The sequence below is a fragment of the Macrotis lagotis genome, chromosome 8 (assembly GCF_037893015.1).
Source record: "Macrotis lagotis isolate mMagLag1 chromosome 8, bilby.v1.9.chrom.fasta, whole genome shotgun sequence".
NCBI lineage: Eukaryota > Metazoa > Chordata > Mammalia > Peramelemorphia > Peramelidae > Macrotis > Macrotis lagotis.
Window position 1 is genome coordinate 110,588,360 of NC_133665.1, and position 25,906 is coordinate 110,614,265.

Consider the following 25,906-nt stretch of genomic DNA (forward strand, 5'->3'; position numbering starts at 1 on the left):
CGACCGTGCGCGTGCGCGCGCCCTGGGGTGAGGGGGCAGGGCCGCGCCGGCGAGCGAGGGGAGGGCGCGGGGGCGCGCGCGCGCCCAGCCGGGTTCCGGCGCGGGGCGGGGCCTCGGGCGCGGGCGCCGGCGCGCTTTACGGCAGCGGCTGCACGTCGTGACGGGGCTGCCCTTCAGTCTGCACGTGGCGGCCGAGGCGCCCGGACGCGGCGGCCGCGCTCTCCTGCGCCACCATGAAGCGGCCTAGTAAGCGCTCCTTCTCGGGGCTGCGGGCGCGGGGCTGCGGGCGGGGGCTGCCGGGCCTGCGGCGTCCTCTTGTGCCTCCGGAGCCGGGGAGCGGCGGGGCTCGGGCGCCAAGCGGAAAGCGAGGAGCTGGGCCTCCCCGGCGGCCGCTCCCTACCCCGGCTGGGGGCGAGGGGCCTGCGGCGGGGCCCGGCCCGCTGCCCCCCTGCCCACTTCGGCCCGGACGGGAAATGCGCGAATGGGCACAATGGGGAGAGCCGGGGGTACCGCGCAGTCGGAGAAGCCGCTTTTGTTGAGGATGTCGGGGCTGGGGGAGGGGGAGGGGGAAAGAGCCGCGGGAGCAGACACGTGGGGGTGGGAGCCGGGAATTAGTTGGAGTTCAGTCAAGGTCTGCCTGACGGAAAAGCACATTTCTTAACGTCATAACTTTAGGGCCTAAACTGTAGACTGTGTCCTAGTGATTCGATCATAGGCGCCAGCGGTGATCAGGAAGACTTGGGTTTTTGATTTTTAATTATAAATGCCGGCTCTTTGTCCTGTAGTGTCCAAAAGGGGCGGGGAACGAACCTCCTTCTGATAGTGTGAATCATTTTTTGTTCTAGAATTAAGAAAAGCAAGTAAACGTATGACATGTCATAAGCGGTTTAAGATCCAGAAAAAGGTGAGTCTTCTCCATGAACGATGAATTTCTATCATCTACAACAACTGGGAGCAACTAATGGGCTTCTGTCAGCTATAAAAACTGCTATTGGCAAAGAGTAGGTACTTGGCACCAGATTTTTAAAAATACCGCAGGCATAAATTTGTTATTTACGAAGAATCTTTTAGGAGAAGGTGGTGTCTCATGGCATGAAAAAAACTATTGGTCCAGTGTTGATTTGGGTTGGGAGTGATGCTGTCTGATCAAGTTTGATACTAAGAAGCTAGATGTTAATGAAGCTTCTGAATCTGCAGCCACTTTTAATTTTACTTATTGCTTTATTAAGAGTTCTAATTCAAATGTATTTGGAATGTGACTTGAAACCTATTTCTCGTTGGAAAGATATCCAAGGGAGACTAAACGATTTTATTAAAACAGGTACGGGAACATTACCGAAAAATAAGGAAGGAAGCCAAGAAACGTGGTCGAAAAAAGCTAAAAAAGGATCCTGGTGTGCCCAACAGTGCCCCCTTCAAAGAGGCCCTTCTTCGGGAAGCTGAGAAAAGAAAGCAGCAGGTAAGACTCAGAAAGAGGCAGGTTTTTGCTCACCTTTGAGAAACTTCACCTAGGCATTCTTATGGAGATGAGAGTAGACATGTTTTCTAAAGCAAGGTACTAATAAAATGATCCTAATTTTTTTCTTTGGCCTGAGAAAACAGCTTGAAGAACTAAAGCAGCAGCAGAAACTTAAGAAACATAAGGAGCAAGGACAGAAACGAAAGCATGATGAAAATGATGTTGCTTCCTCAAAGGCACAGACACCAAAAACGGTAGGATTGGCTTTATTTTTGAGGGGAGAGATTTCCATCCAGTCCAACAACATTCATTTACACATTAGTTGGTGGATATGCAATTTGTCTTTTTAAAGTCGTATGTCTCTTTCTATTATATGCTTTGCATATAATAGGTATCTGGTAAATGGTTTTTTTTTTAATTGAAACCACAGAAATGAAATGGAATGAAATATGATTATAAACAATATGTAATTTGTACATGTTTTCATTTTGAGCTTGTAGCTCTTAAACCTCTTTAATCCAAATAATAAAAAGTCTATGGAAATTTTTTTAAAGAAATATAGCGTTTCAGATTTCTCTACTAGAAAATAGGTCTAGGTTGATTCTGAAGTCCCTTGGGGTTTATGAACTAATACTATATAGAGAAAGTAGACTTATCTGGAATGTTAATTTAGAGGGTATGGATAGTTAACATCACAGAGTGAAGCAACAAAGCATAGTTTATTAAAAAGAAAAAATGGACTTTGGAGAGTCTGAATATCTAGTTCAAATTACGTTTGTTGCATTACCTGTGGAAATCAATTCATTTAACCTTCTTGGGCTCTAGTTTTTATCTATAACATGAAGCAGTTAAGTCCATTGGCTTCAGAAGGTTCTTCCAGCTTTATAGACTTTGTGAACACTGATTCAAATGCCTTTTCGTTTCTATGAGAATGCTTTTCTTAGGCATGCATTATGATATTTTAGATGACAGCAAGAGATAGGATCAAGCAGACTTTTCACAAACATTTCTAGAAGCAGCTGGTTGGCAAAGTGGATAGAGCAATGGGCCTGAAGTCAGATTCAAGGTCCTTATCTGGTCTCAGGAACTTCCTGATCAGAGCACTTAACTTCAGAAGTTGCCTCTCCTGTAAAATGGGGAATATAATAGCACCTTCCAGGATTGTTGTGAAGAACAGCTACATATCTGTAGAAGCATTTGGTACACAGTAAGATGTCATACAGGGGATTATGCCTTTCTCTTTCCCTTCCTGTAATTATATTTCCAGGTACCTGATTGAGTAGTACAAAGGCTCTAAGTGTAAGTTCCCAATTTTTTTTACTGTCAAAAGAGCATTTGGCTTGGCAGAGCAAAACACAGCTGTCAGGTCTATCTTCTAGTGAAGAGACAAATACAAAGTTGAAGAATAAGTAAGTTTCCTTGAATGATATACAGATAACTCAGTCCAAATGGAAGAATTACCCATGGATCAGGAATTCTTTTTCTTTTTTGTGTGATTTTTTTTTTTTTTTTGACAATCTGGTGAAATGTAGGGACCCTTTGTCAGAATGTTTTTAAATGTACAAAATATATAGTCTCACCCCAAAACCCAAATATATTGAAAAATGTAATTCTTATCAATATTTATGGATTCCTTGGAAACCTATGGACCTTCCAAGGGCCCTTGCTTTAGGTGGTAAGGTTTCCCAGATGATATGCTTTGTTCCTGATAATGTGATCAACCTTTAGAACTGAAGTGGGTCTCCAATTGATCAAAAGAAGTTAGCCTAATAGTCCTGATGGAAAATCCTGATGGGATTTTTTTCCTCCTTTTTCTCACCGAGTTTTAGTATTTATATATGTATCTAGAGGCTTCTGTACACACAGTGAGGAAAATCTAGGTTAAAATCCTACCTCAGTCAAATTATGACTGATCAAGTCATTTCCAAGTCTTAGGTTCTCAATCTGCAAAATGGAAATTATAATAGCTACTTTAAGATTGTTTGGATCAAATGAGATAATGCATGAAGAGTACTTTATTTACCATAAGGCACTAGACATGTGTGAGTTTTTATTATTTAGGACATTATGTGTGAGTTAAAAAGTAGGCCCAGCATTAAAGGCTAGTAAGTAGAACATATTACATCTAAGTGGGTCTTTACGACAAAAAACCCATCTTTTAGGTTATATCAACATTCTCCTAGTAATGTTTTATAGTTGCCTCCAAAGAACTGAAGTTGTCCATGGACTTCTTTTTTTGTTTTTTGGTGTTTTTTTTTTTAGTTTTTTGCAAGGCAAGTGGGGTTAAGTGGCTTGCCCAAGGCCACACAGCTAGGTAATCATTAAATGTCTGAGGATAGATTTGAACTCAGGTACTCCTGACTTCAGGGCCAGTGCTCTATCCACCTAGTCAGCCCGACTTCTTTCTTTGTTTCTCTGCCTGAAATGTAATATATGTTTAATTCTTGTTGATAAGCTGTAGCCTAGAGGGTAGTGGAGAAAGTTAAGTAGGCTGCAATCTATTCTTGGTAGTCTTGAATACCAGAATTGACATGAAAAGCCATCAGGAAATACATGATTAGAGAAGGTTATGGGCTGGTTAGCAAAAAGCAAGGACTAAATAGTGCTTACCATGGTAGTTGTCCAATGTAAACTAACCTAAAAGCCTTCAGCAGGGGGTCTTTAGGATAATATAGTGGGAAAGAATCACAATATGAGCTGACATGTATGGGCATTTTGGACTGATGGCGTGCTTGCACTGATGAGATCCCATATAGAAATGTATGAAGTTAGAAGTTAATATACAGGGGGCTGCTAGGTGGCACTGGAGTCCGGAGTACCTGAGTTCAAATCTGGCCTCAGGCACTTAATGATTACCTAGCTGTGTGGCCTTGGGCAAGCCACTTAACCTCATTGCCTTACAAAAAAAACCCTAAAAAAAGCTTTATGTACAGGGTTCACCATGTTATTAAAAGAGTATTTACATACAAGAGTAAAAATGATCAACCTTTTCATTTCATTTCCTGTGTAATACTTAAAGTTCTGATTTTGTCCTATTTTTCTCTTATCATTTAGGAATTTGTGAGGAAAAAGGCAAAGCTCTCGTGTAAGACAGTTAAGCGAGATTCAAAAAGATCATTTTGTAGAGAACTTCAAAAGGTATTTTTTCCCCAACAGGGATCAGTTTTCCTTCCTAATTATGAAATAGTGATTTTTAAGGGCGTAGCCACGTGGCACAGTAGATACAGACCAGGAGGGACCTGAGTTCAAATTTGGCCTCAGACATTTGATGCTTACTAAGTGCAATCTTGAACAAGTCACTTTTTTAAGGTTTTTTTTTTGCAAGGCAAATGGCCTTAAGTGGCTTGCCCAAGGCCACACAGCTAAGTAATCATTAAGTGTCTGAGGCCAGATTTGAACTCAGGTACTCCCGACTCCAGGGCCGGTGCTTTATCCACTGTGCCACCTAGCCACCCCGAGCAAGTCACTTTTAAACATTCATAGGATCATAAGTGTAATTCGAAGGGACTTTGGATTCATTCCTCCTGTGTCTATTTCCCTGATTCACAAAATGGGGCTGATATTCGTTCCTCCTGACTTATAGAGATTAGGTAAAGGAAGTAAATTTAGTTTTCCTTCCTAATTTATCCATAATATAGGTATCTCTGGAATTTCTTTGTTCTTTACTTGCTACCAGGATCAAGTGGGAAAAACTCTTTCATACTTGAGCTCTTTCTATTTCTGGGTTTTTCTAATTGATAACTAAAAAGATGAGATTTGCACTAGCTTCTTCAATGTGGAAAAGAGATGAAAGTCTTTTGTATTCTTAATGGGATAGCTAAATATTTACGCATGACTAGATTCTTGACCCTACCCTATTAGAAATTGAAGAGTCAAGTCAGTAGGGGATGGGAAATCTAGAAAACTGGAAATGGTGCTGTAATTTAGAGAGAAAGGATTAGAATAGCAGTTATCCATTGCTCCATATTATAGCTTATTTCTTATTCATTACCTGATTTATTGAGTTGAAGTAAACCATCAGTCTGCATTAGAAGTCTGATGTAGCAGTCAAAAAAAGATGTGATTTTAGGCTGTATTAACATGATTAGAAGTCCAACTGTTCTACATTCAGTCTAATATTTGGGTCTGGTATCTTGTTTTAATGAGAACATTTATCAAACTGGAGCAACTAACAAAGTTGGCTAGGATAGTAAAGGAATTGGGAGTTCTGTTGAAAATAAGACTAAACTTATTATCCCTCAAGCATTTATTTATTTCTAATATTTGTTCCTGTAGGTGATTGAGGCCTCAGATATTTTGCTGGAAGTTTTGGATGCCAGAGATCCCTTGGGATGTAGATGTCCCCAGGTGGAACAAATCATTATGCAGAGTGGAGGAAACAAAAAAATATTGCTTGTTTTGAATAAAACAGGTAAGCCATAGATATGCTCATTAAAGATGATTTTTATATTTCTAGATATGAGGTATGAGGAAAACAACTGATCAGTCTGAAATAACATTGAAGACTGTAAGATCCAACTCTGACCTCAGCTTTTTTGTTCAGTCTAATTGCCAAAATGATATCCCCATCTCAGTGGCATTTAGTTGGCATTGATGCTTACAGAACTTTGGGCTCCAAGTATATTATTTTTTTTTTTCTTCTGTAGAAATTGTCTCCCCTCTAAGGAAGGAGGCAAAGTAAGAATCTTAACAGGAAACTTAACATCTTGCTTAACAATTCCCAACTTTTAGCTTGTAAATTTTTTCACTGTTTCCAGATCTGGTGCCAAAGGAAAACTTGGACAAATGGGTCCATTGCTTGAACAAAGAACTCCCAACAGTTGTTTTTAGAGCCTCATCATTTGGAAAGGAAAAGATAAGGATGGTAAGGACACTTCTTTGTGTTAATGCCCTAATCATTTGGGTAGAAATGTGATGAACTCTGAAAACTTGAGGAATTGTGAAGATTACTAGATCCAACTCTGATTTCACCCCCAAAAGATGAAATTTTTGATTTATATCAAAACCTGTCAGTTTACTGAAACCAGCTGGGGTAACCTTTTGCATGATGGTCTTGTTGCTGTTGTCCATGTCTGGGTGCAGACTTGGAGATATGTGAGGTGGAGACCTGTCAGACTGGCTTCTCCCAGAGGTTCATGTGTATTTGAAACCATTTGAGATGTGCTGTTCTTTTCAGTTTGGCAGTGTCGTGTATTGGGGGTGGGACAGTGGTGCGTGTTTTTTTTTTCTTTAAGATTTTTACAGGGCAATGGGGTTAAGTGGCTTGCCCAAGGCCACATGGCCAGGTACTTAAATGTCTTGAGGCTGGATTTGAACTCCTGACTCCAAGGCCAGTGCTCTATCCACTGGGCCACCTAGCTGCCCCAAGTGGTGCATGTTAAATACCTTCTGTGGGGCAGGTCCTGGACAGTACTGAAGTTACAAAAAGAGGTGAAATTAACAGGATCTCATTTGATCTTCACAGCCACTTGGGAAGTGGGTGCTATTACTATCTCCATTTCACAATCGAGGAAACTAAGGTAGAGAGAGGGCAAGGCCCAGAGTTGGATTTTTGTGCAGGCTCTAGGCTCATTCTGTCCACTGTATCACTTATGTCTAGATAACTCTTCTGCTATAGTCTCTCTTTTTTCTTCTTGTCTAGAATGTTTACCATTCTATACTATAGAGACTGACAACTGCAAGAAGGTAACTTAATTTATTTGAACTTGAAGCCAGGGAAGAAGAAGCTGTATCTCAGCCGACGTGGCACATGCTTGGGTGGAAAGAGTCTTTTGACACTCCTCAGTGATTTTTGCAAGACTCAAAATAAAACCATTCGAGTTGGTGTGATTGGTGAGTATGTTAGTTAGTTATGACTAGCTAAACTAATGGCAAATCTTTTGTTTTTATAAAGGCTTGGGAGGGAGGGGAGAATACTTTGTGGGTGTCAGTTACTAGTCTTCTGTAACTGTTAATTGTTGAATTTTTAAAGTTTGAAAAACAAACTGTTTAAGGGGCAGCTAGGCGGCGCAGAGCACTGACCTTGTGGAGTCAAGACGTAATGATGTCCTGTGTGACTTAACCACACGGCCTTGCAAAAAAACTTTTAAAAAAAAGCAAGCCTTTTGATACCTCAAAAATAACCTTAACTGAAATTGGTTTACTCTGCTTTACTTTTTTAAAAATCCATTTTATTGATAATAGCAAATAATTTTAGAGGAAAAATAGCAAAAACTAAATACCTTTTTCAGTATACTTTTATCATGGATCTCCTTGGAGGTTCTCTGATCCTTCAGGTCAAGAGCACCTGGCTCTTGATGGTATGGTCCTCCAGATATGTTTTGTTCCTGATATTGTGATCAAGCATTAGAGGGTCTTCTTGATCTCCTGGACCTCCCAGCTCTGCAAAGGAGTTGGGATGGGTCTATTTCTTTGTAATTTTGCAGCATGTTATATTTTGATTGTTTTGCAGTTAGTTCTTTCTATTAATATTTTTGTACTTGAGTGCTTCACATGTTAAAAATCTTTCTGTGCTCTTTTCATCTTAGAGCACAGTTATATTCATTATATTCATGTGTAACAACTTGAAACCGTTGCATCCTAACCATTGCAATCTAAAGGTATCTTATTTGTTTTTAGTTCTTTGCTACTAGAAAAAAGCACTGCAATCTCTTTGAGGTTTAAGACTAGTGTTAGAATGCTTGGGTTACTTACTGTACCTGTCCTGACCATTGTTTGAGTGAGAAATGAAGATAGAAATGATCTTACTATTAAAGTGAAGATAAGAGATCCAACTCTGATCTCACTCTGAGCAGGACTCTTATTATGATTGCTATCACAATGTCTGTTTTATTTCGAACTTCAAAAGATGTTTTTGTTGGTTTGAATATTCTATACACATACAGATAACTGTCCATTTATGATGACTTGATTTTTTTTCCCTTTTGAAGGTTTCCCAAATGTGGGCAAAAGCAGCATAATCAATAGTTTAAAACAAGCATATGCATGTCAAACTGGACCAGCCATGGGTCTTACAAGGTATGACTCTGAAAGTATATGAGCATTTGGGGATAATCCATGAAGAGAATTAACTTTTTTATGTAGGATTTCTTTTTAAATTCTTTTTTTACATTTCTTTTTATTTTTTTTATTAAAAATTTTGAGTTTTACAATTTTTCTCCCAATCTTAACTCCCTCCCCACCACCCTCCCACGGAAAGCAATCTGTCAGTCCCCATCTTGTTTCCATGTTGTACATTGATCCAAATTGAGTGTGATGAGAGAGAAATCACATCCCCAAGGAAGAAACAAAAAGCACAAGAGATAACAAGAGCAGACAATATCTGCGTTTTCCCCCTAAATTAAAGGGAATAGTCCTTGAACTTTGTTCAAACTCCATGGCTCTTTATCTGGATACAGATGGTATTCTCCATTGCAGACAGCCCAAAATTGTCCCTGGTTGTTGCAGGAATGAGGAAGTCCATCAAGGTTGAACGGCACCCCCATGTTAGTTAGGGTGTACAGTGTTTTTCTGGCTCTGCTCATCTCACTCAGCATCAGCTCATGCAAATCCCTCCAGGCTTCCTTGAATTCCAGTCCCTCCTGGTTTCTAATAGAAGAATAGTGGGAGAACTAATTTTTTTAATGAATCCTTTTAAACTGAATGTGATTAAGGAGGTCCCAATTTTTTATTTCTTTTTAAGGGCTTTGGATAAAGGGAGATTGTTATATATCATGGTTTTGATAGAACCAATTTTTCTGGTTACGTGAACACCAGAAGACATTCTGTGTTTTTCCTGTAAATGATAAATGATATTCAATTTCTGCATGAAAATAATTGAGTTTCAAATGTAATCTACTCATGAAGCATATGATGACAGACTGATCTGATATTCTGTGTTGAATTTGTTCAATCCAACCCTGAGCTTCATGTTTCCTTAGCTTCTCTCTAATCTCCCTTTATACTTTGAAAGTTTTAAAATTTTTATTCATTTGTTTCTTTAGATACATAAAAAATATCAACATTGATAAGAATATCACCATGTTAGATAGTCCCGGCATTATTGCATCTCCTTCAAACTCTGCCATTGCTCTTGCTTTGAGAAGTCTCACAAATACTGAAGAGAGTGGACTATTAGATTCAGTAACTACAATTGTGGAACACTGCAATAAACAGCAGGTAATATATTTTTTTTTTTTGCAAGGCAATGGGGTTAAGTGGCTCATCCAAGGCCACACAGCTAGGTAATCAAGTGTCTGAGGCCAGAAATGAACTCAAGTCCTCCTGACTCCAGGGCCAGTGCTCTATCCTATGCCACCTAGCTGCCCCAGCAGTTAATATCTTTGATTAAAAGTAATTGTATTCTATTATTGATATAATGCAGTTTTGTAGCCAGAGATATAGTTGTCCTTGGAACCACTTGATTGGAGACATTGAATTTTAGGAGTCAGTTTGTTTACTAGATGGGAATTATTCAGTAATTTTGTCCTTTGTTTTTTTTCCTGGTACCGAAAAAGCCAGCTCTTCATTTGTTAAGGAAACGGAAAAACAAGACTTAACTGACAAAACTGTGTAACCACATAGTGCTCTTGTTCCTATTGAGTCATTTCCTTTTGTCTTGCATACCTGCATATCTCTAATGATAACTGTATTTATTTGGTTTTAACAACATTGTCACCTTAAAACTCTTGACAAAAACATATGCTGAATGAAACTGATGAACTTGTTTTCTCATTTCAGCTAATGCTACGATACAATATCTCAAGCTATAGAGATTCTCAAGAATTCTTGACTCTGATAGCACAAAAGAGAGGGATGATGCGAAAAGGTGGGCTACCGAAAGTGAAGGAGGCTGCTAAATGGTTCTGGTCTCAGTGGACAGGGTAAAGGTTTCCTCGAAACTATTTAAAACTTTATTAGTGTTGTTTTGGATTAGCTATTAATTTTTACCTTCTCTTTAATATTAGCCCCAAAATGAGTTACTACTGTGAGGCTCCTCCATCATTGACTCTTTCTTCACATCTTACTGAGAGTATTGTAGGAGATATGCAGCAGGGTCTTAATCTGGAGGAGCTAGAAAAAAACAATATGACTGCCATTAAAGGTTAGTAAGACCTGTGCTTTCTTGTTTTGTTTAGATTTCATGGTCTCTGTTAAGATTATTCATTAGATTTCTTTTCCTAGCCATCAGGAGTCCGAGATTGTCAAGTAGCATCCTTTTCCAATGCTCTGGTCTGACTAATGGCATAACAGAGAAGGACCTGCCAGAAGAACTGCCAGAACGGGAAGAGAATGAGGAGGATGGTGACGATTTTCTAGATGAAGATGAAGTTGAAGACAGTGATGATGAAAATGTTGATGTAAGATTGGTTTTAGAAATCCTTTTGAGTTTTAAGCATCCAGTAGAAAACCCCTCTCAGTATTTCAAAAGATCTTTCAATGTCACCTTTGAAATTTAAGATTCCAAATTAAAGAGATAACAAAGCTAGTTCTATTCCATCATGCATGTAATAAAGGGAGGTGCATGAAAAGAATTGTAGCTGTGAGTAATGATGGAAAGATTTTCTATGCCACTTGTTCACTTGGGACACCCAAATAAGAGCCCTTGGTCCCTTAGATATAATCTGGGATCTTTGGACATACTAGGAGAGGGGATTATGTAATTCATAATTTTTACTAATCTCCAACAGAAGCACAGGATCAATTAAAGTTTCATGGGGCACCTCACTAGAGACCTTCCAAAATGATAATTGAATCATGAATGACTACTGTGTTTTCAAATACACCTAAATATCCTCTTAACTCACAGGAAATAAGCAGATTAGGGACCAAGAGACTTAAAGCTGAAGAAGTATTATTGGAAGAAGAGCTCCTGCCAGGTATCTTGAATGGTTGTTTGGTAAACATTAAAAAAAAATTCTACTGTTTGGATAACAAAGATTTAGTAGACATTCTCACAATGCTATTTTCTTTCTTTGTGTAGGTAAAAAGTTTGGTGCTGGAGGAGAAAAATCTTTAAATGTGGATAAGATAATAGAGGAGGATGACACTTACGATTTTAATACAGATTATGTATAATGAAACCTTGTGAAGTTCCTGAATTGCTGTTAATTTATACTGCAGTAAAAATCTCAAGGGTGTGAAAAACATGTACAATAATTATTGTAAATATGTAAAACTTTTAGAGAAATGGGTAACATATAGGAGGATATCAGGGTTTTTGTAAACTAACTGAATAGTATTTGTCATAAAATAAATAGTATATCACCATTGAATTTTTGATATTTGGGCTTTCTAGTCTTATTTCTCATTTTTATTAAGAATTTGAGGTTCAGGAACTTATCTGGATTAACAGTGCCTTTTACACTGGACACTTGGTCTTAACAAATGTATTTTTGAATTTTATTTGAATTTTTTTCAATTCTTTTAATGGGGATAGATTAATGAATGAGTGGAAAATCACTGTTCAAAATTTTAGTTTCATTGGTTTTATACATAAGCTTAAACAAAATTGGTGCAGATTTACCAACAATCCCCTGAAGTAGTTACCCAGAATTCCTATTAGGCACACCTTAGGTTATGAGAAAATATAGTAAGAATTCCAGGGTAGGATTGAATTTTTATTTTTAGAACAAGTTAAAAAACCACTTTTAAATAATGTTTTGGTATTGGAATACTATGTCATAAAAACTAAAAGGCATAACTCAACTCTTGAAAGAAACAAGAAACCATAGCTGAAGTATATTTTGAAAACTAAATTATAAAAGAATGTAAACGTGTTTTAAGTGATTTCATGCAAAGCGTCATACAAAGTCACAGGTTACAGGAGTAAAACAAAAACATTTAACTGCAAGATGGCTCATCAGTCCTGGGTGAAGCGAAGGTTATACCATTTCCTTCTGCTGGTCAAAATCTCCCTGTGGTAGCAATAAAAATTAACTTATTAAAATACTTTTTCTCAAGTAAGGCAGGTGTAAATTGGTTTTCATGGTATAGTTGATACAACTTAGGAGAAAATTGATTTTTTTTTCCCCTGTTGCACACGGAAGTTTTCATCACATGGAAAACATTTTCCCAACTAGTTCCTTAAGTGTTTCCTGAGAAAATATTGGTAGTCTATATTATACTTTATTCAGCATTTGCAATTTCTCCGTGTCTTCGGATTAGGCTGAATTTTCCCGTTGGATCTGGAATATACCATTTCTCCCAAATGTCAGCATAGGAAGCAGTTCTTCCCCATGGCTTAAAGTGTCCATTCCAGTGAAGTAGTTTGGCAGCCTTTACAAACTGAGGTGAATATCGTTTTCCAGCACTAGAGCCTTCCATTAACAAAACATTATACATATTAATAATGGAATTGTTATTAACTAAAGATATGTTTGATGTCAAGAGTTCTGACATTTTAAAATTTGATTACTTACCAAGGTGTCTGACATTCCACATGGGGTCAATATTCGAGTGTTGTTTATAAAACACTATAAGCAGAGGGGGTGTGGTAATGCTGCCTGCTAGTGTTCTACTGTATAAGTCTTCTCTAGAGGGACAAACAAAAACCCATTATTAAGGTAGTGTATGCCCTAGGCTGAATTAATTGCTCACTCCAACTCTTTAATAACTATCTCTAAATACTTACTCTACATTAAGTTTCATCCACTTTTCCAGTTGATAAGTAATGTTTTGTTGTTTCCATTCTGTTAAATTTGCAACAAAAACCCCAGGATTAAAAGAGCAGGTGCTAGCTTTCATTGCCAGATTTCGAATCCTTTTTTTCTTATAGTCCAGAAATCCAATATAATTATACTGTGAACAGAATGCAAGGTTTAATTTTTTTAAACAGAATGATAGTTTGTGTTAAGCAATCACTGACCCAGCCAACAAAGGGAACAAGATGATCAACAGCTGAAATTGTTGAAATAATTGTACAGTCAAGCCCCAAATTGACATGGAAACTATTCCTGAGAATGTAAGAGAGGAATGAAATGACCCTCTAGGCAATTACTGATCCTCCTAGACACAAAATAATTAAATGAAAAAGGGTAGGAATGAACATGTGGGTGGAGGACTTGCATATAATATGGTGACCTTATAGTTTCTAAAAGCTGGAGAGCAGCATAAATGCAAAAAAATCAAATGGAACTTTATGCTTAGGGCTCAGGTGACTGCCATTTCATTCAAAACAACCTTAGTTACTATTTAGCTTATATTTCGATGGGTGGGTGGTTCACCTGATTCCCTGCTCCATGGACTATAACTTTTGCAGAAGTTGAATCACAGTCTTCTGAAAAAGCAGCTGCATGCCCAGGCTTCAAAGGTGTATTATAAAGAGCAAGAATATCACCTGGAAGAGTAAAAGATATCTCAAGAGAGGCACTGAATGCATTTCCACTGAGTTAACAATGAAACTTGAGACAAGTTTAGTTAGATGCTTAAAAAGAGGTAGAGTGCATAATGGGAAAGTACCTTGTACAATTACATCATCATCCATATAGATTGCCTTTTCTGCATTTGGAATCAAATTAGGCAGATAGAATCTGGCAAAGGTTAACTGTTAAAAGAAGAAATATATATGACACTTTAAAGATGAAATGCTCACATTTTCTAGGGCTAATCCCAGAAATGTACATGTGCATGAAGCTCCAAGCAGCCCTTTGTCATGTGAACCCCACAAGTTACCACTGTACCAGCTTCAGGTCTCTTCTAGATATAAATGATGGATAGTACTCACTGGCTTTACGGAGTCCACCTGTTTAGGATCCACCTTTACTTTCCCTTCCAAAAGTTGAGGGTCAAAATCCACAATTTTGTATTTGATGTTTTTCAGAGAGCCACTATTGAGCCAGGATCTGACCATAGTAAGTAAAGCACCAATGTCATAAATTGTTTCAATAAAAATGCAGATAAATATGTCTTTGTTCCTGAGCAACTAAATACCAGGCATTTCAGTGCATTCCAATAGGCTTGTGCAGGGATGGAGTACTGTACCTACCTATCATCTAGAGCCTGGAGATTCCCATATAAAAAATATTCTCAATAGAAGTGGTGATATCATGCTAAATGGGAAAGTACTGATTCTTGAATTAGGACCTAAGTTCAAATCTCATCTTTGATGCTTACTCCCTTCCACCTTGTGTAACCTTAAATTTAAATCTGTAAAGGATGGAACTACACTAGGAAATGGTCCCTTCCAGTTCTAGATTTATGATGCTAAGAAGTGCAGAAGCCTGATCCTGGGACATAGCCCAGCACCTCTAACCCCACTCTCATTGACTTCCCAAGTGAATTTGGCCCAGGAATTTCCCCTCTCTAGGAGCTCAGCTTTCTCTGAAAATGAATAAAGAACTTGGGAGGAAAGGGGAAAGTTTGCTAAATTTTGTAGTACATAAATGTAAAGAACCATTACTGTGAGAAATGGCAAAGGAAGAATGTAAAGCATGCTAAGAAAAATTTTTTTTCCAAAAAAAGACATGAAATGATAACAGTGAAGTAAACTGAGCAAGAAAACATAGGCAATGCCTACACCAAAGGAAGTGGGAAGAGCACTCAAAACAATTTATGCAATTTGAATAGGCGTAAAGTTGTCTTTGTTCCTGGTTGGATGGGGGGGGGGCATTGTAAAGAGTGCCTAGGACAGGCTCAAGGGGAAAAGTGAAGGGTGCAAATCCTGATCCCAGGCCTGTGTCTTAGCACTGTGTGTCCTTCACTGTATTGTAGTGAGGAAAGAACTAGAAATAGCTTTTAGAGTAAAGGAGGAAAATAGTTTTGACCTCAGATGAGCTTTAAGTTTTTTCTTTATAGGTTTTTCTTTCAGAGGAAGCCCTTGGCATTTTGGACCTCAGCCTGAAGTAGGGTCACTAAGATTCTCTGCCTGCCTATATAGCATTAGATGTAGGGCCTGTTAGGTCTTCCCGATTCCTGCAGCAGAGTATTAAGGCAAGAGGTGCTCACCTGAGATGATCTGCAGTATCATTCAAAGTAACAATGTAGAAAACCACATTGGAGCGGGTATTATGGTAAATACTGTTCAACACTGCGATTGTGCCCCCAAGTCTGTCTTCAGAGGCTGCCACCACGACAGGAATCTCCTCTTCACTCCTATAGATAAAGCTTTCAGGAGCATTAGGCACAAAGGCTAGTGGCTGAAATCCCACAAGATTTGCATCTGTAGAGGGCAGAAAGGTCATGATAAAGGAAATCACCATCCAAGCCTCAGGAAAAGGAGTATGGAAAACAGATTTCAGCAGACTTGAAAGCCAATATGCTGGCTTAATAAGCTAATGGAGACTGTGCTAGGGAGTTTCCAGATACTGCAAATCAATGCTGGAAATTAGATCTGAAGTATAATCTTGTGCTTTTTAATACATATAAAGACCTCACAATATGAAATGAGTAAAGTCCCCATTTTAAAGATGAGAAAACCAGAGACACGAATGGAGCACCACCCTTGAGTCAGGAGGACCTGAATTCAAATCCAACTTCAGATACTTAATAATTACCTATTTGTGTGACCCTGTCACTTAATCCCATTGCCTTGCAAACCCTCTCCCCAAAGAGAAAAACAAAGTTTTAAAAAGTATAAGAGCACCTCCCTCCTTTTCCCCCATCTATTTTTTTCATTTTTAAAATTCTTTTATTTAAGGCAATGGAGTTAAGTGACTTGCCCAAGGTCACGCAGCTAGGCAATTATTAAATGTCTGAGGTCGAATTTGAACTTGGGGCCTCCTGATTCCAGGGCTGGTGCTCTATTCCCCTCCCCAAGACTGAGATCTTCTACAATAACAAACATTTCCTCTTTCTTTCCCCTCCCTCTCTCCTGTAGAAGTAACTTGGCATGTAGGGAGCAAGATTGCAGAGCTACATTTATCGTCTTTTAACCCGTATCAACAGAAGAGAATGGCAATCAGAATTGTGATTTACTTTGTAAGACCAGTAAAGTTACTGTACCTGAGACCTCTCTTTTCAACAAATCACTCAAACCAAGGAAGTTATGATGCAAAATTAGTAAAAACAGAGTGACAGCAAGGACTAGAATGATGATGTTCACTAATACAAAAAAAAAAGAGAAAAAAAGTTAAATGTCTTTGCTATTTAACCAATTCCAAAAACCTAAAACTTGGAGAAAGCATGTACCTTTACGCAATGACATTTTTCCTTTCAACCTTAAAAGAACATCACTTCATAAATCTGCAAGAGAAAAACATTAAAGTTACTGTATGTACCTAGCCCTAACAGTTAAATTTTCTGGTGGCATTTCCATAAAGTTCATAAGTAAAGATTTCAACTCATGGTATTTTACCTGATCTAATGCCTAAGTTTGAGTCTGACATGTTTCTCCAATGGAAAAGTCAATCAAAAAAATAAATGCTGGTTGAATATCAAGTAATTCACATCATTCTTCAGTATTAAGTTACACTTACATTAGAATTCCAAGACCCCTAACTTTATAGTAGTGCTGAAGGACAAATCTGTTTTATATGCTGTCAACTGTTAAGAAACTTTCATCCAACGAAATACCAGCTTTGCCAGTAATTGTGGCCTATGATGAAGCACTAAAAAAGCAAGCCAAAACTGTCCAGTGACACTGGAAAGCTGGGGCGGATTTGAACCCAGGCACTCCTGACTCCAAGGCGGGTGCTCTATCTACCCTGAAGACCATTCTTGACAGCTGAATTGAGAATGGCTTGTAGAGGGCAAAGACCTGTGGCAGACAGCCCAACCCATGACTTCTGCAAGGGTCAGGCATAAGATGTTGAGAGCCTGTGCCAGAGGTGAGGCAATGTCAGAGGAGGGGAGGGGAGAGGGAGATTTAGGAAAGATAACAGAAAGTATAGGGGAGTAAGAGCCAGTGAGAAGATGAAGATGGGTATGGGACTCAATGACTGGGACCATGGGGGTACCCTTGACGGTAAGAGAAGAGGTTGGAAGGGGAGGGTTTGGGATCTTTTGAGATTAAAAATTCATCCAGCTCAAAATATTAAAAAGGCAGAAGAAGATATGATACTAGAGATCAGCAGAGGAATTAGGATTGGATAAGTAAAACCAGAAATTGGCAGCAGAGATAACCCATTCCATGGAAGTTGATGAGATCACCAAAATGAACTAGCACCAAAGTAGAAGGGGGAACAGAGAGAACCCCATGGGGCAACTATACTTATTGGGCATGACCTGAAACAAAGAAGTCTGAGAATGTGCATTCAGAGAAGTAGGAGAACCAGGAGAGTAGTGTTTTGAAAACATAGGAGGGTAATGGATAGTCTCAAAGTCTTGAGAGGGATCAGGAAAGAGGGGCATTAAAAAAAAGACATTCATTCTCTTTCTCTCTAAACCATTCCTCCTTTCTGCTAACTTCTTTCTGTCAAGGGTATCACCATTTCCACCATATACAGAACCTGACCCTTTGTCTTATAATCCACACAACCAATCAGTTTCCATGTCTTGATCTCTTTAATGTCCTTCATTTCCAACTATTTCTCTACTCACAGAAACACCTGGACTACTGCAAAAGTATCCCAACTGTTTCCTTGTATCCTGTCTCTTCCCTCTCCAATTTATCCTCTACACAGCTGCCAAACTAACATTTCTAAAGCACAAGTCCATTCCCTTGCTGAAGAAACTTCAATAAATTCCACTGCTTCTAAGATAAAACACAAATTTCTTTGGTGTGGTGTTTAAAATCCTTTAGTCTGATTCCAGCCCACCCCCCCCCCAAAGAAAGAAAAAATGTTTCAATCTGTACCCCGAGTTCCTCAATTCTCTAACTGGAGGTGGATAGCATATTTCGTCATAAATCCTTTTGAAATGCGGTGGGGCATTCTTTGCATCAGGACTTTCACAGTTGAGTCTCTATACAATATTGCTATCACTGTGTAGATTGTTTTTTTGATTCTGTTCACTTCACATCAGTTCATAAAAACCTATCCAAGTTTCTCTTAAACCAATCCCCTTCAATATTTAGTACAGCAAGATTGTAATACATCACATTCATATGCCACAATTTTCAGGCACATGTTAGGCATTTTGGGCATACTCTCATTTTCTAATTCTTTGCCACTGCAAAAAACAAGCTGCTATAAACTTTTATATGTGTCTTTTTTTCTTTCTTTGCTCCTCTATAACCTGTAGACCTAGTAGTGGTACCCTAGGTCCAGAGTTATGTACAATTTATTAGCTTTTGGGGTATATCTCCAAACTGCTTACAGAATGGTTGGACTTATACTTCATTAGCATGAGTGTTCCTATTTCCTTATACCCCCTCCAACATTGGCATTTTCCTTTTCTATCATCTTAGGCAATCTGATGGATTCATTCAAAGTTGGTACCTCAGAGTTGTTTTAACTTGCATTTATTTAATTTGCCAGTGATTCAGAACACTTTTTTTTATGAGTATTGATAGTTTGGATTACTTCCTCTGAAAACTGCCTGTTCACATCCATGACAGTTTATCAATTGTACCACCCATCAAGCTGTATTTATTTTGTTCACATTCTATTATTTACATGTGTGAAAATGCTGCTTTTCTCAGGAGGATATATTGGTTGCAAGCAGGAACTATGTCAATTTTGCATCTGTGTCCCTAGAACCTAGGACAATGCTTAGTCCACAGTATATGCATAGAAACATATTCAATTAGATGAACAATCTAATTATAAATCTATGTGGTTAGAACTAAAACAGGCATTGGTAAAATGTTCATATAAAAAAAGAGAATGATTTTTGAATGCAAGAAGGCCTAAGCAATCAGGCAAAAATCTCTTTTTTGTTTGTTTTGCAAGGCAAGGGGATTAAATGACTTGGCCAAAGTCACAGAGCTAAGTATTATTTATTTATTTATTTATTTATGTCTTTTTTATTTTTAGCAAGGCAATGGGGTTAAGTGGCTTGCCCAAGGCCACACAGCTAGGTAATTATTAAGTGTCTGAGATCAGATTTGAACTCAGGTACTCCTGTCTCCATGGCCAGTATTCTATCCATTGTGCCACCAAGCTTCCCTCTTCTTTTTGTTATAAACTTGAATCATAGGTACAAGGAATTTAAATTTATCAAAAATTTATCAAAATTTTATCAAAAATTTATCAAAAAAATCAAAAATTAATAGTTGTATGTAATGACATAAACTAGGCAATAATTTTGATATGGTTTCAGTAATGATCAAGCATATGTACTTTTTTTAGGTTTTTGCAAGGCAAATGGGGTTGAGTGGCTTGCCCAAGGCCACACAGTTAGGTAATTATTAAGTTTCTGAGATCGGATTTGAACTCAGGTACTCCTGACTCCAGGGCCAGTGCTTTATCCACTATGCCACCTAGCTGCCCCTTAAGCATATGTACTTCTATTGATATGACTGACTCAAACTGAACTACTTGAACCATTTAAAATTAAACTGAACTTATTTAATCTTTAGTTGATTCTCCTTCAGTTGGGTGATGAATTTCATGCTAGAAACATGTTTTCGCAGATCTCTTTGTGATTTTAGTTCTGATTTAATATGTTTTAAAATATGAATATTACTTTATGGAAACAAGTAGTTATTGAAGATTATACTTCAATACTTATTAGAAGTATTGCAAAAAATGTTAGTGTGGAGAAGGGAAGCATATCATTTAAAACCATAATGAAATGTGATTACTCATATGGAAGCACAGAAAACAGTTTAGTAGAAAATGAGAAACACCAGATGACAAATTATGGCTGGAATACAACCTAAATAATCTTTAGAAAAGGAACAAATACCTCCAGAAGGACTCAGCAGCTAGGGGAATTTGTTACTGATTCCTCTACAGGTAGCAGTTGTTTCTTGGTTGGAAGAACAACTTAAAAAATAGTCACTATCACTTTGAAATAAAAATGCTTGTCACAAGCAGAACAACACAAAAACTAGATTGGGGAATTTAAGATTTGATAAAGGTAATTTTTACTGATGAAACTCATTTTTCATTCAGAGTTATACCAAAATTGATGTCAGAAGTGCAAGTGAGCTTGTAAAACTGTAAAATATCTACCAAAAAAAAAATTCTGGAGATTTTTCATTTTCAAGTCTTCACTTCACTGAGAGAATTGATGAACTGGTGTACTAAAAAACAGAATTATTCCAAAATTACAGAAATTCCCAAATGGAAGATGGAAATAAATGCTAAAAGCTGTGAAAGGTTAAGAAATTTATCTGAGATGGAGATAAACATGTTTGACTTGGGAAATCCCCTAATTTAAACCCCAGTGAAAATAAGACTTGACAAAAAATGTACTGTTCATAAGAGGCACATGTAATATCTAATGTGATGAAAGTATATTTTTATGATGAAGAATTAAAATAATACACGGTAAAAATCTTTTGAACTCAGTGCCAAATCCTGTAAAACAAGTGATCAGGGCAAAAAGACATTTAGCAAATTAAACATTTTTTAAAGATGTAAAAGTTCTAATTTTTATTATATATCAACAATTTAATCATTTTGCTTTATCTCAAGTAATTGCAAATTATTAAATACTAAACCTAAACTTAAAATAGGATGATGATTTCTACTACAAAAAAAATGGCCATATGTACTGCATAATTGTTAGGACAACAAAGCTCTTGCTGGAAAGATCCTGATCAGTGTCAACATTGGGCTAAATGCTGTATGATAAAATTCAGTAGGTATAAATGTAATGTCTCCCACTTGTGAAGTTGATTGAACCCAAATGTAAGATAAGGGAAGCAGCTGGACTACAGTTCATTTGAAAAAGATCTGAGTATTTTAGTGGACACCAAACCCAATGAATCAACAGTATGATTTTGCAGAGGAAAAAATTAATGCAATCTAAGACTGAATTAAACAAGGAAAACTATCCAAGACTAAGGTAGTGATAGTTTTATTACACTTTGTTCTGATCAGAACATCTGGGATATACTGATATAGCTCTCAGCACCTTTTAGGAAGGAACTTTTAGGAAGCAACTAAGTTGGTGAAGGCAAATTTAGGATTTGTGAAAGGAAAAAAAAATCTTCCTTATAGTGAGGGTGTGCCCAGAATAGAATGGATTGCCTTAGGAGGCTGGAGGTTTTGCCTCCCCCTGCCCCCAACATGATGTTTTCAAACAGAGTCTAGATTTGATTACGCAAGAGGTTCTTATTCAGGTACAGATTAATCTAGTTGGCTTTTGAGGTCGGATCCAATTTTGAGATTCAGTGATTTGGAGTATGGTCCTAAAAGCCTCCATCTGCTTTTCTATAGATCAGCCTACGATAAGAAAGGTTCAGCATTAGAAGGTTAGCCACTAGTTAATTTCTTTCATAATGATGACCTATGAAAAACATGAAGATAAAATTTCAAAATGTTCCTCAAGTCCAGTAGAAGCAGAGCGCAGAAAGGAGAAGATGCTAAGAATCAGTTTTTAGACTGTCAACAGGTGTTAATGTTGCTACTCAGTGTGATGATATCTGTGCCCAACAAACAACTAGTGAAATTCCTGGAAGAATTGAGACACACCTATACAGACATCCTTGTGGTAAACTAAGAGAAAACATAAAGAGTTGCAGATTAATGGAAAGCTGATTTACATGCTTTCTCTAGAAATGTAAAGGACATTATGTTGGGTTTTTTTTTTAGGTTTTTTTGCAAGGCAATGGGGTTAAGTGGCTTGCCCAAGGCCACACAGCTAGGTAATTACTAAGTGTCTGAAGCTGGATTTGAACTCCTGACTCCAGGACCGGTGCTCTATCCACTGCACCACCTAGCTGTTCCATGTAAAGGACATTATGGAGTCAGTTTGTGCACTCAAATATAAACACATGGTTTTCAAAAGAAAGACAAATTAGAAAAGACTCCATGAAAATGTGAACCCCAAATCTCTAATAATGAGAAATGCAAGTTAAAAACAACTGAAGATTTACTTCATACCAAGTAAATTAGAAAAGATGACCTCTCCCCCCCAAAAAGAATAATCAATGTTGAAGATGCTTATGGGTTAATGAAGATGGTTATGCTTAAGAAACTACTGTTAGAGCTGTCAAATGGTCCAACTTTTCTTTAGATCAATATGGAATTGTTCAAGAAAAGTGACTTAAACTGTCCATATTCTATGATCCAGCAACTCCACAGTGGGCAGGTATTCCAAGGAAGTTGAAAAACATGAGTCCAATTCAAGATCAAAATATTCAGAGGACAGCTCTTTGTAGTAATAGTAATGAAAACTAAGGGGATTTAATTACGTAAGAGGAGGTGAAGAATGGCTGAAAAACAATTAGACTGTGAATGTAAGGAAATGTTATTGGGGGGATGTCTAATACAAGGAAACAAAAAAACATGGACAGATTTGCATTAACTGATGCAGAGTGAAATGAGCAAATACTATAATATACATAATGGCTATAATCAATGTGAATGAAAAGATCACTCTGAAGTCAGACTCTGAATAACAGGAAAAAACTTACGAAGATACCCAAGAATAGTTAATTAAACATAGCGTCCCCTCCCCCAACCCCACAGCATAAAAATGGTAGTTTTGCTTAATTTTTTTTGTTACTAAGCAGGATTCAATATGGAAAGAAAAGTTGAAATGACTAATATAAATGCAAAAGACATCTGAAAATAAAAGAAGTAATGATTTCTTCAAAGTGTTACTGTAAATCCTCTCAGCTTTTAGTGTTCTCCCTCAAGTTATATTTACTTATCCTTGAAGATTCCCTCAAAAAGTTTTTTATTTTCTAATCCCCAGTAATTAATGTGAGATCTTGCATATGGTACTTGCTACTGAACAAATATCCTCTGAAAATTGAAAACAAAGCATTATTTCCTATATTTTTGGAACTGTAACATCATCTTTGGTACACCAAACTATATATTGTGTTATTTCATTATGCTACCCTTATAGAATGTGTCACAGGAACTGTATAAAAAGTACAGAAATATCTTTAGCTAGCACATTTCTAGGTGGATGATGAAGTTTATTCTTCGTTCTCAAAGAAGACCACGACATCGGGAAGGTGATGCCATAACAATCAGGTGAAATGGATTTGAGTGAGGGGGGCTGGGTTAAGTCACCAGCCTCACTTTCTCCTCCAGGGCCATCTGGGTCCACTGGCCAGATATGATTTAGGATGACTGGAGATGGCCCTGGAAACTGACTTGCCTGAGGTCATATAATAGCTAATAGGTGTCAGAGGTCAAATTTGAACTCAGGTCCTCCTCCTGACTCCAGGGCTGGTGCTCTATGCACTGTACCACCTAGCTGCTCCTTATGGGTCACTCCTGTTTAAAATTTTTTTTTAGAAAAAAAATGTTTCTCTTCTGGCTTTCCTTTGTTATTCTTCATAACAACTTATACTTCTATAGCGTTTTCCTTCCAACAACCTGATAAAACTGAAAATGCAAATATTATTACATTGACAGTATGATGAAAAAAATTGAAACTTGGAGAACTCAAGTAACTTAGACCAAATCATAAAACCAGTAAGTGGCAGAACTCAATCTTGAATTCAGGTCTCCTGACTCTAAGTTGAGCCTTCCCAAACACCAGGGGCACTTAATATGAACAATTTATGGGATCCAGGAATTTGTGATTAAACATTATTATAGGTTTCCTTTGTAATCCTATGCAATTTACTCTATGCATTTAAAAATATCTTTCTGAGAAAATATGCATAAGACTCATGAGGCTGCCCCTAAGATTCCATGACCTATCCTCTAACCTATTCTCAACCCTCAAATGACCAACTTTTAGATTACTACAAAAACAAAACAGAAAAACAGGTACAAAAGGCCTAGGAAGAAAGACAGAAGAGAACAGGTGTATGACATTCTTAATTATTATTTCATGACTATAAGAGGGAGCTAGGTGATACAATGGCCTGGAGCATGGGCCTGGATTCAAGAAGTCCTCGGTTCAAATCCAGTTTACTGGCTGTAAAATGCTTATTCCCTGTCTGCCTTGGTTTACTCATGTATAAAATAGGGATAGTAGTAGCATCTGCCTCCCAGGATTGGGGGAATGGATAAAATGGGAGTATTGGAGACGCACACTTGACATGTAACAGATGCTCCACACTTTGGCCTTCTATCCCTGCTGTTTTACCTCTTTAGTCCTTCGTAATTAAACTCTTTAAAAAAGGCCATCTCTAGTAGATTGCTGGACTTTTTCCCCTCCCACTCATTTTAACCCTTTACAATCACCTTCGGGTGCTCTCTCCAAAGTTACCTATGATCTGCCTCGTAATCGCCAAATCCAGTGGCCTAGTCTCTCTCCTCTCTCAAGGCCCCTCCTACCTTTCCAGTGTTCGGGCATTTACAGGCCGAGGCACTCTAGGATCTGCCGCCGGCCTCCTCCAAGCCTGGGACCCTCCCCCTCCTCTATCCCGCCTGCCTGGACCCCCACTAAAACCTCTTTCCGGCTCAGACGCGCTCCGCGTGTGTCCCCCTCGGGGGAGCCCTTGGCCGCGGGCGCAGCCCCAGGCCCGGAGCCGGCACAGGCCACCGCGCCTTCCCGTGGTTTAGCCGAGTCTCCCCGGCGAGGCCCCTAAGTGCGCCTCGCCGCAGCCGGGAGCCCTAACCCACGGGGTCCGGGGGGCGCTGGCCGTGACCTTCCCGCCCCGGGGCCCGGCCACTCAGGCGAAGGTCAGGGCCGCCGGGCGCGGGCCGGGGGCGCCTTACCTGTGGGCAGGTGGGGTGAGGCCGGCCGCGCCCCCCGCGGCAGGCCGGAGGGCTGGGGCCTCTCTGCCTCCCCCCGGCCCCGGCCCCGGCGCGTCCCTGCTCCCACGCTAGGCACCCGCGGGGGTGGGGGCGCCCCCGGCCCGCCCCGGAGCTGTGCCACCAGCCCTCGCCCCGCGGGCGCCCGTGCCCGCGCCGAGCCTGTCCCCCGCCCCGGGCGGCCCCGGCCCGGCCGGGCCGCTTCCTCACCTGCGCGCTCCCGGCTCCGCCCCCGCCACCTCAGCGCGCCGGGCAGTCCGGGCGCGCGGCCGCCCGCGGCCAGGCCCGATGGACCCCGACCCCTTCCTCGGCTCCCGAGCCAGAACGGGGGCCCCGCCGCCCTCCTCCCGGCCTCGCCGCCCTCCGAGCGCTGCCCCTCGCCCCTCGCGGCCGCGGAGAGCTCCTCCGGAGGGCGGGCCGGCCCCGGCGCGAGCAGGCGCGATGCGCGGCCGCCCGCGGCGCCAGGGGTCCTCGCGGCCGTTGCCATGGGGACGCGGGGCGACGCGCCGGCCGTTGGCCCGCCGGTAGCCTGCGGGAGCGAGTCCGGCGGCCCGGGCTGCGGCAGCCCGCTGGAAGCCGGCCCCGACGGCGACCCCCGGCCGAGGACGCAATGCCTCCCTCCGGCCGGCCCAGCCGGCGCCGGCCGCCCCGGCGCCGCGCCCGGCCCCCGCCGGCCCCGAAGGCACACGTGGCTCCGCGCCGGGGCGGGGCGGGGCGGGCGGGGCGGCCTGCGTGGCGCGGACATCCGCTTCCGGCCCCCCGCCGTCTGCGCCCCCGGGCCGCGCCGCTCGGCCCCCGACCCGCGCCCTGC

The 25,906-nt window shown here is 40.0% G+C and overlaps 2 protein-coding genes and 3 non-coding genes across 9 annotated transcripts; 4 read left to right on the forward strand and 1 right to left on the reverse strand.

Annotated features, from left to right (window-relative positions):
• Positions 1-8: 8 nt before the first annotated feature.
• Positions 9-12,317, forward strand: GNL3 (G protein nucleolar 3). 3 transcript variants are annotated; one of them, XM_074198198.1, is made up of 15 exons: positions 9-27; positions 846-904; positions 1,322-1,459; positions 1,603-1,713; positions 4,514-4,597; positions 5,735-5,870; positions 6,217-6,323; positions 7,171-7,291; positions 8,389-8,476; positions 9,442-9,616; positions 10,178-10,320; positions 10,405-10,541; positions 10,622-10,797; positions 11,247-11,316; positions 11,421-12,312. In XM_074198198.1, exons 2-15 carry the CDS (start codon positions 869-871, stop codon positions 11,513-11,515), a joined length of 1,617 nt encoding a protein of 538 aa, XP_074054299.1. In that variant the 5' UTR covers positions 9-27; positions 846-868; the 3' UTR covers positions 11,516-12,312. The 3 variants fall into 3 exon arrangements, with proteins under 3 accessions (XP_074054299.1, XP_074054298.1, XP_074054300.1); XM_074198197.1 differs by lacking the exon at positions 9-27 and adding an exon at positions 152-246; XM_074198199.1 differs by lacking the exons at positions 9-27; positions 4,514-4,597 and adding an exon at positions 152-246 and having other exon boundaries at positions 11,421-12,317.
• Positions 5,920-5,996, forward strand: LOC141496731 (small nucleolar RNA SNORD19). Its single transcript, XR_012471133.1, has one exon. It is a non-coding gene; the product is annotated as a small nucleolar RNA SNORD19 (small nucleolar RNA).
• LOC141496737 (small nucleolar RNA SNORD19B) lies at positions 6,358-6,436 on the forward strand. The gene has a single exon (XR_012471135.1). It is a non-coding gene; the product is annotated as a small nucleolar RNA SNORD19B (small nucleolar RNA).
• Positions 8,637-25,862, reverse strand: GLT8D1 (glycosyltransferase 8 domain containing 1). Of its 3 annotated transcripts, none has more exons than XM_074198201.1 (10): positions 25,306-25,394; positions 16,565-16,618; positions 16,379-16,477; positions 15,383-15,596; positions 14,163-14,280; positions 13,898-13,982; positions 13,663-13,775; positions 13,071-13,237; positions 12,859-12,971; positions 8,639-12,756 (listed from the first exon to the last, which is right to left on the reverse strand). In XM_074198201.1, exons 2-10 carry the CDS (start codon positions 16,578-16,580, stop codon positions 12,566-12,568), a joined length of 1,116 nt encoding a protein of 371 aa, XP_074054302.1. In that variant the 5' UTR covers positions 16,581-16,618; positions 25,306-25,394; the 3' UTR covers positions 8,639-12,565. The 3 variants fall into 3 exon arrangements, with proteins under 3 accessions (XP_074054301.1, XP_074054302.1, XP_074054304.1); XM_074198203.1 differs by lacking the exon at positions 25,306-25,394 and adding an exon at positions 25,060-25,264; XM_074198200.1 differs by lacking the exon at positions 16,565-16,618 and having other exon boundaries at positions 8,637-12,756; positions 25,306-25,862.
• On the forward strand, positions 9,296-9,371 carry LOC141496732 (small nucleolar RNA SNORD69). Its single transcript, XR_012471134.1, has one exon. It is a non-coding gene; the product is annotated as a small nucleolar RNA SNORD69 (small nucleolar RNA).
• Positions 25,863-25,906: the final 44 nt, after the last annotated feature.

What these genes read in the sequence shown, in the direction of transcription:
- GNL3 (XM_074198197.1), top strand. An exon ending in GGTTTAAGATCCAGAAAAAG is followed by an intron (nt 905 to 1,321) that starts GTGAGTCTTCTC and finishes TTATTAAAACAG; the next exon opens with GTACGGGAACATTACCGAAA. An exon ending in CAATATGACTGCCATTAAAG is followed by an intron (nt 10,542 to 10,621) that starts GTTAGTAAGACC and finishes TTCTTTTCCTAG; the next exon opens with CCATCAGGAGTCCGAGATTG.
- GLT8D1 (XM_074198200.1), bottom strand. Translation starts at nt 25,840, where the DNA reads ATGTCCGCGCCACGCAGGCCGCCCCGCCCGCCCCGCCCCGCCCCGGCG. An exon ending in GTTGAAAAGAGAGGTCTCAG is followed by an intron (nt 15,597 to 16,378) that starts GTACAGTAACTT and finishes TGCCCTCTACAG; the next exon opens with ATGCAAATCTTGTGGGATTT. An exon ending in TCCATGGAGCAGGGAATCAG is followed by an intron (nt 13,238 to 13,662) that starts GTGAACCACCCA and finishes TTCTGTTCACAG; the next exon opens with TATAATTATATTGGATTTCT.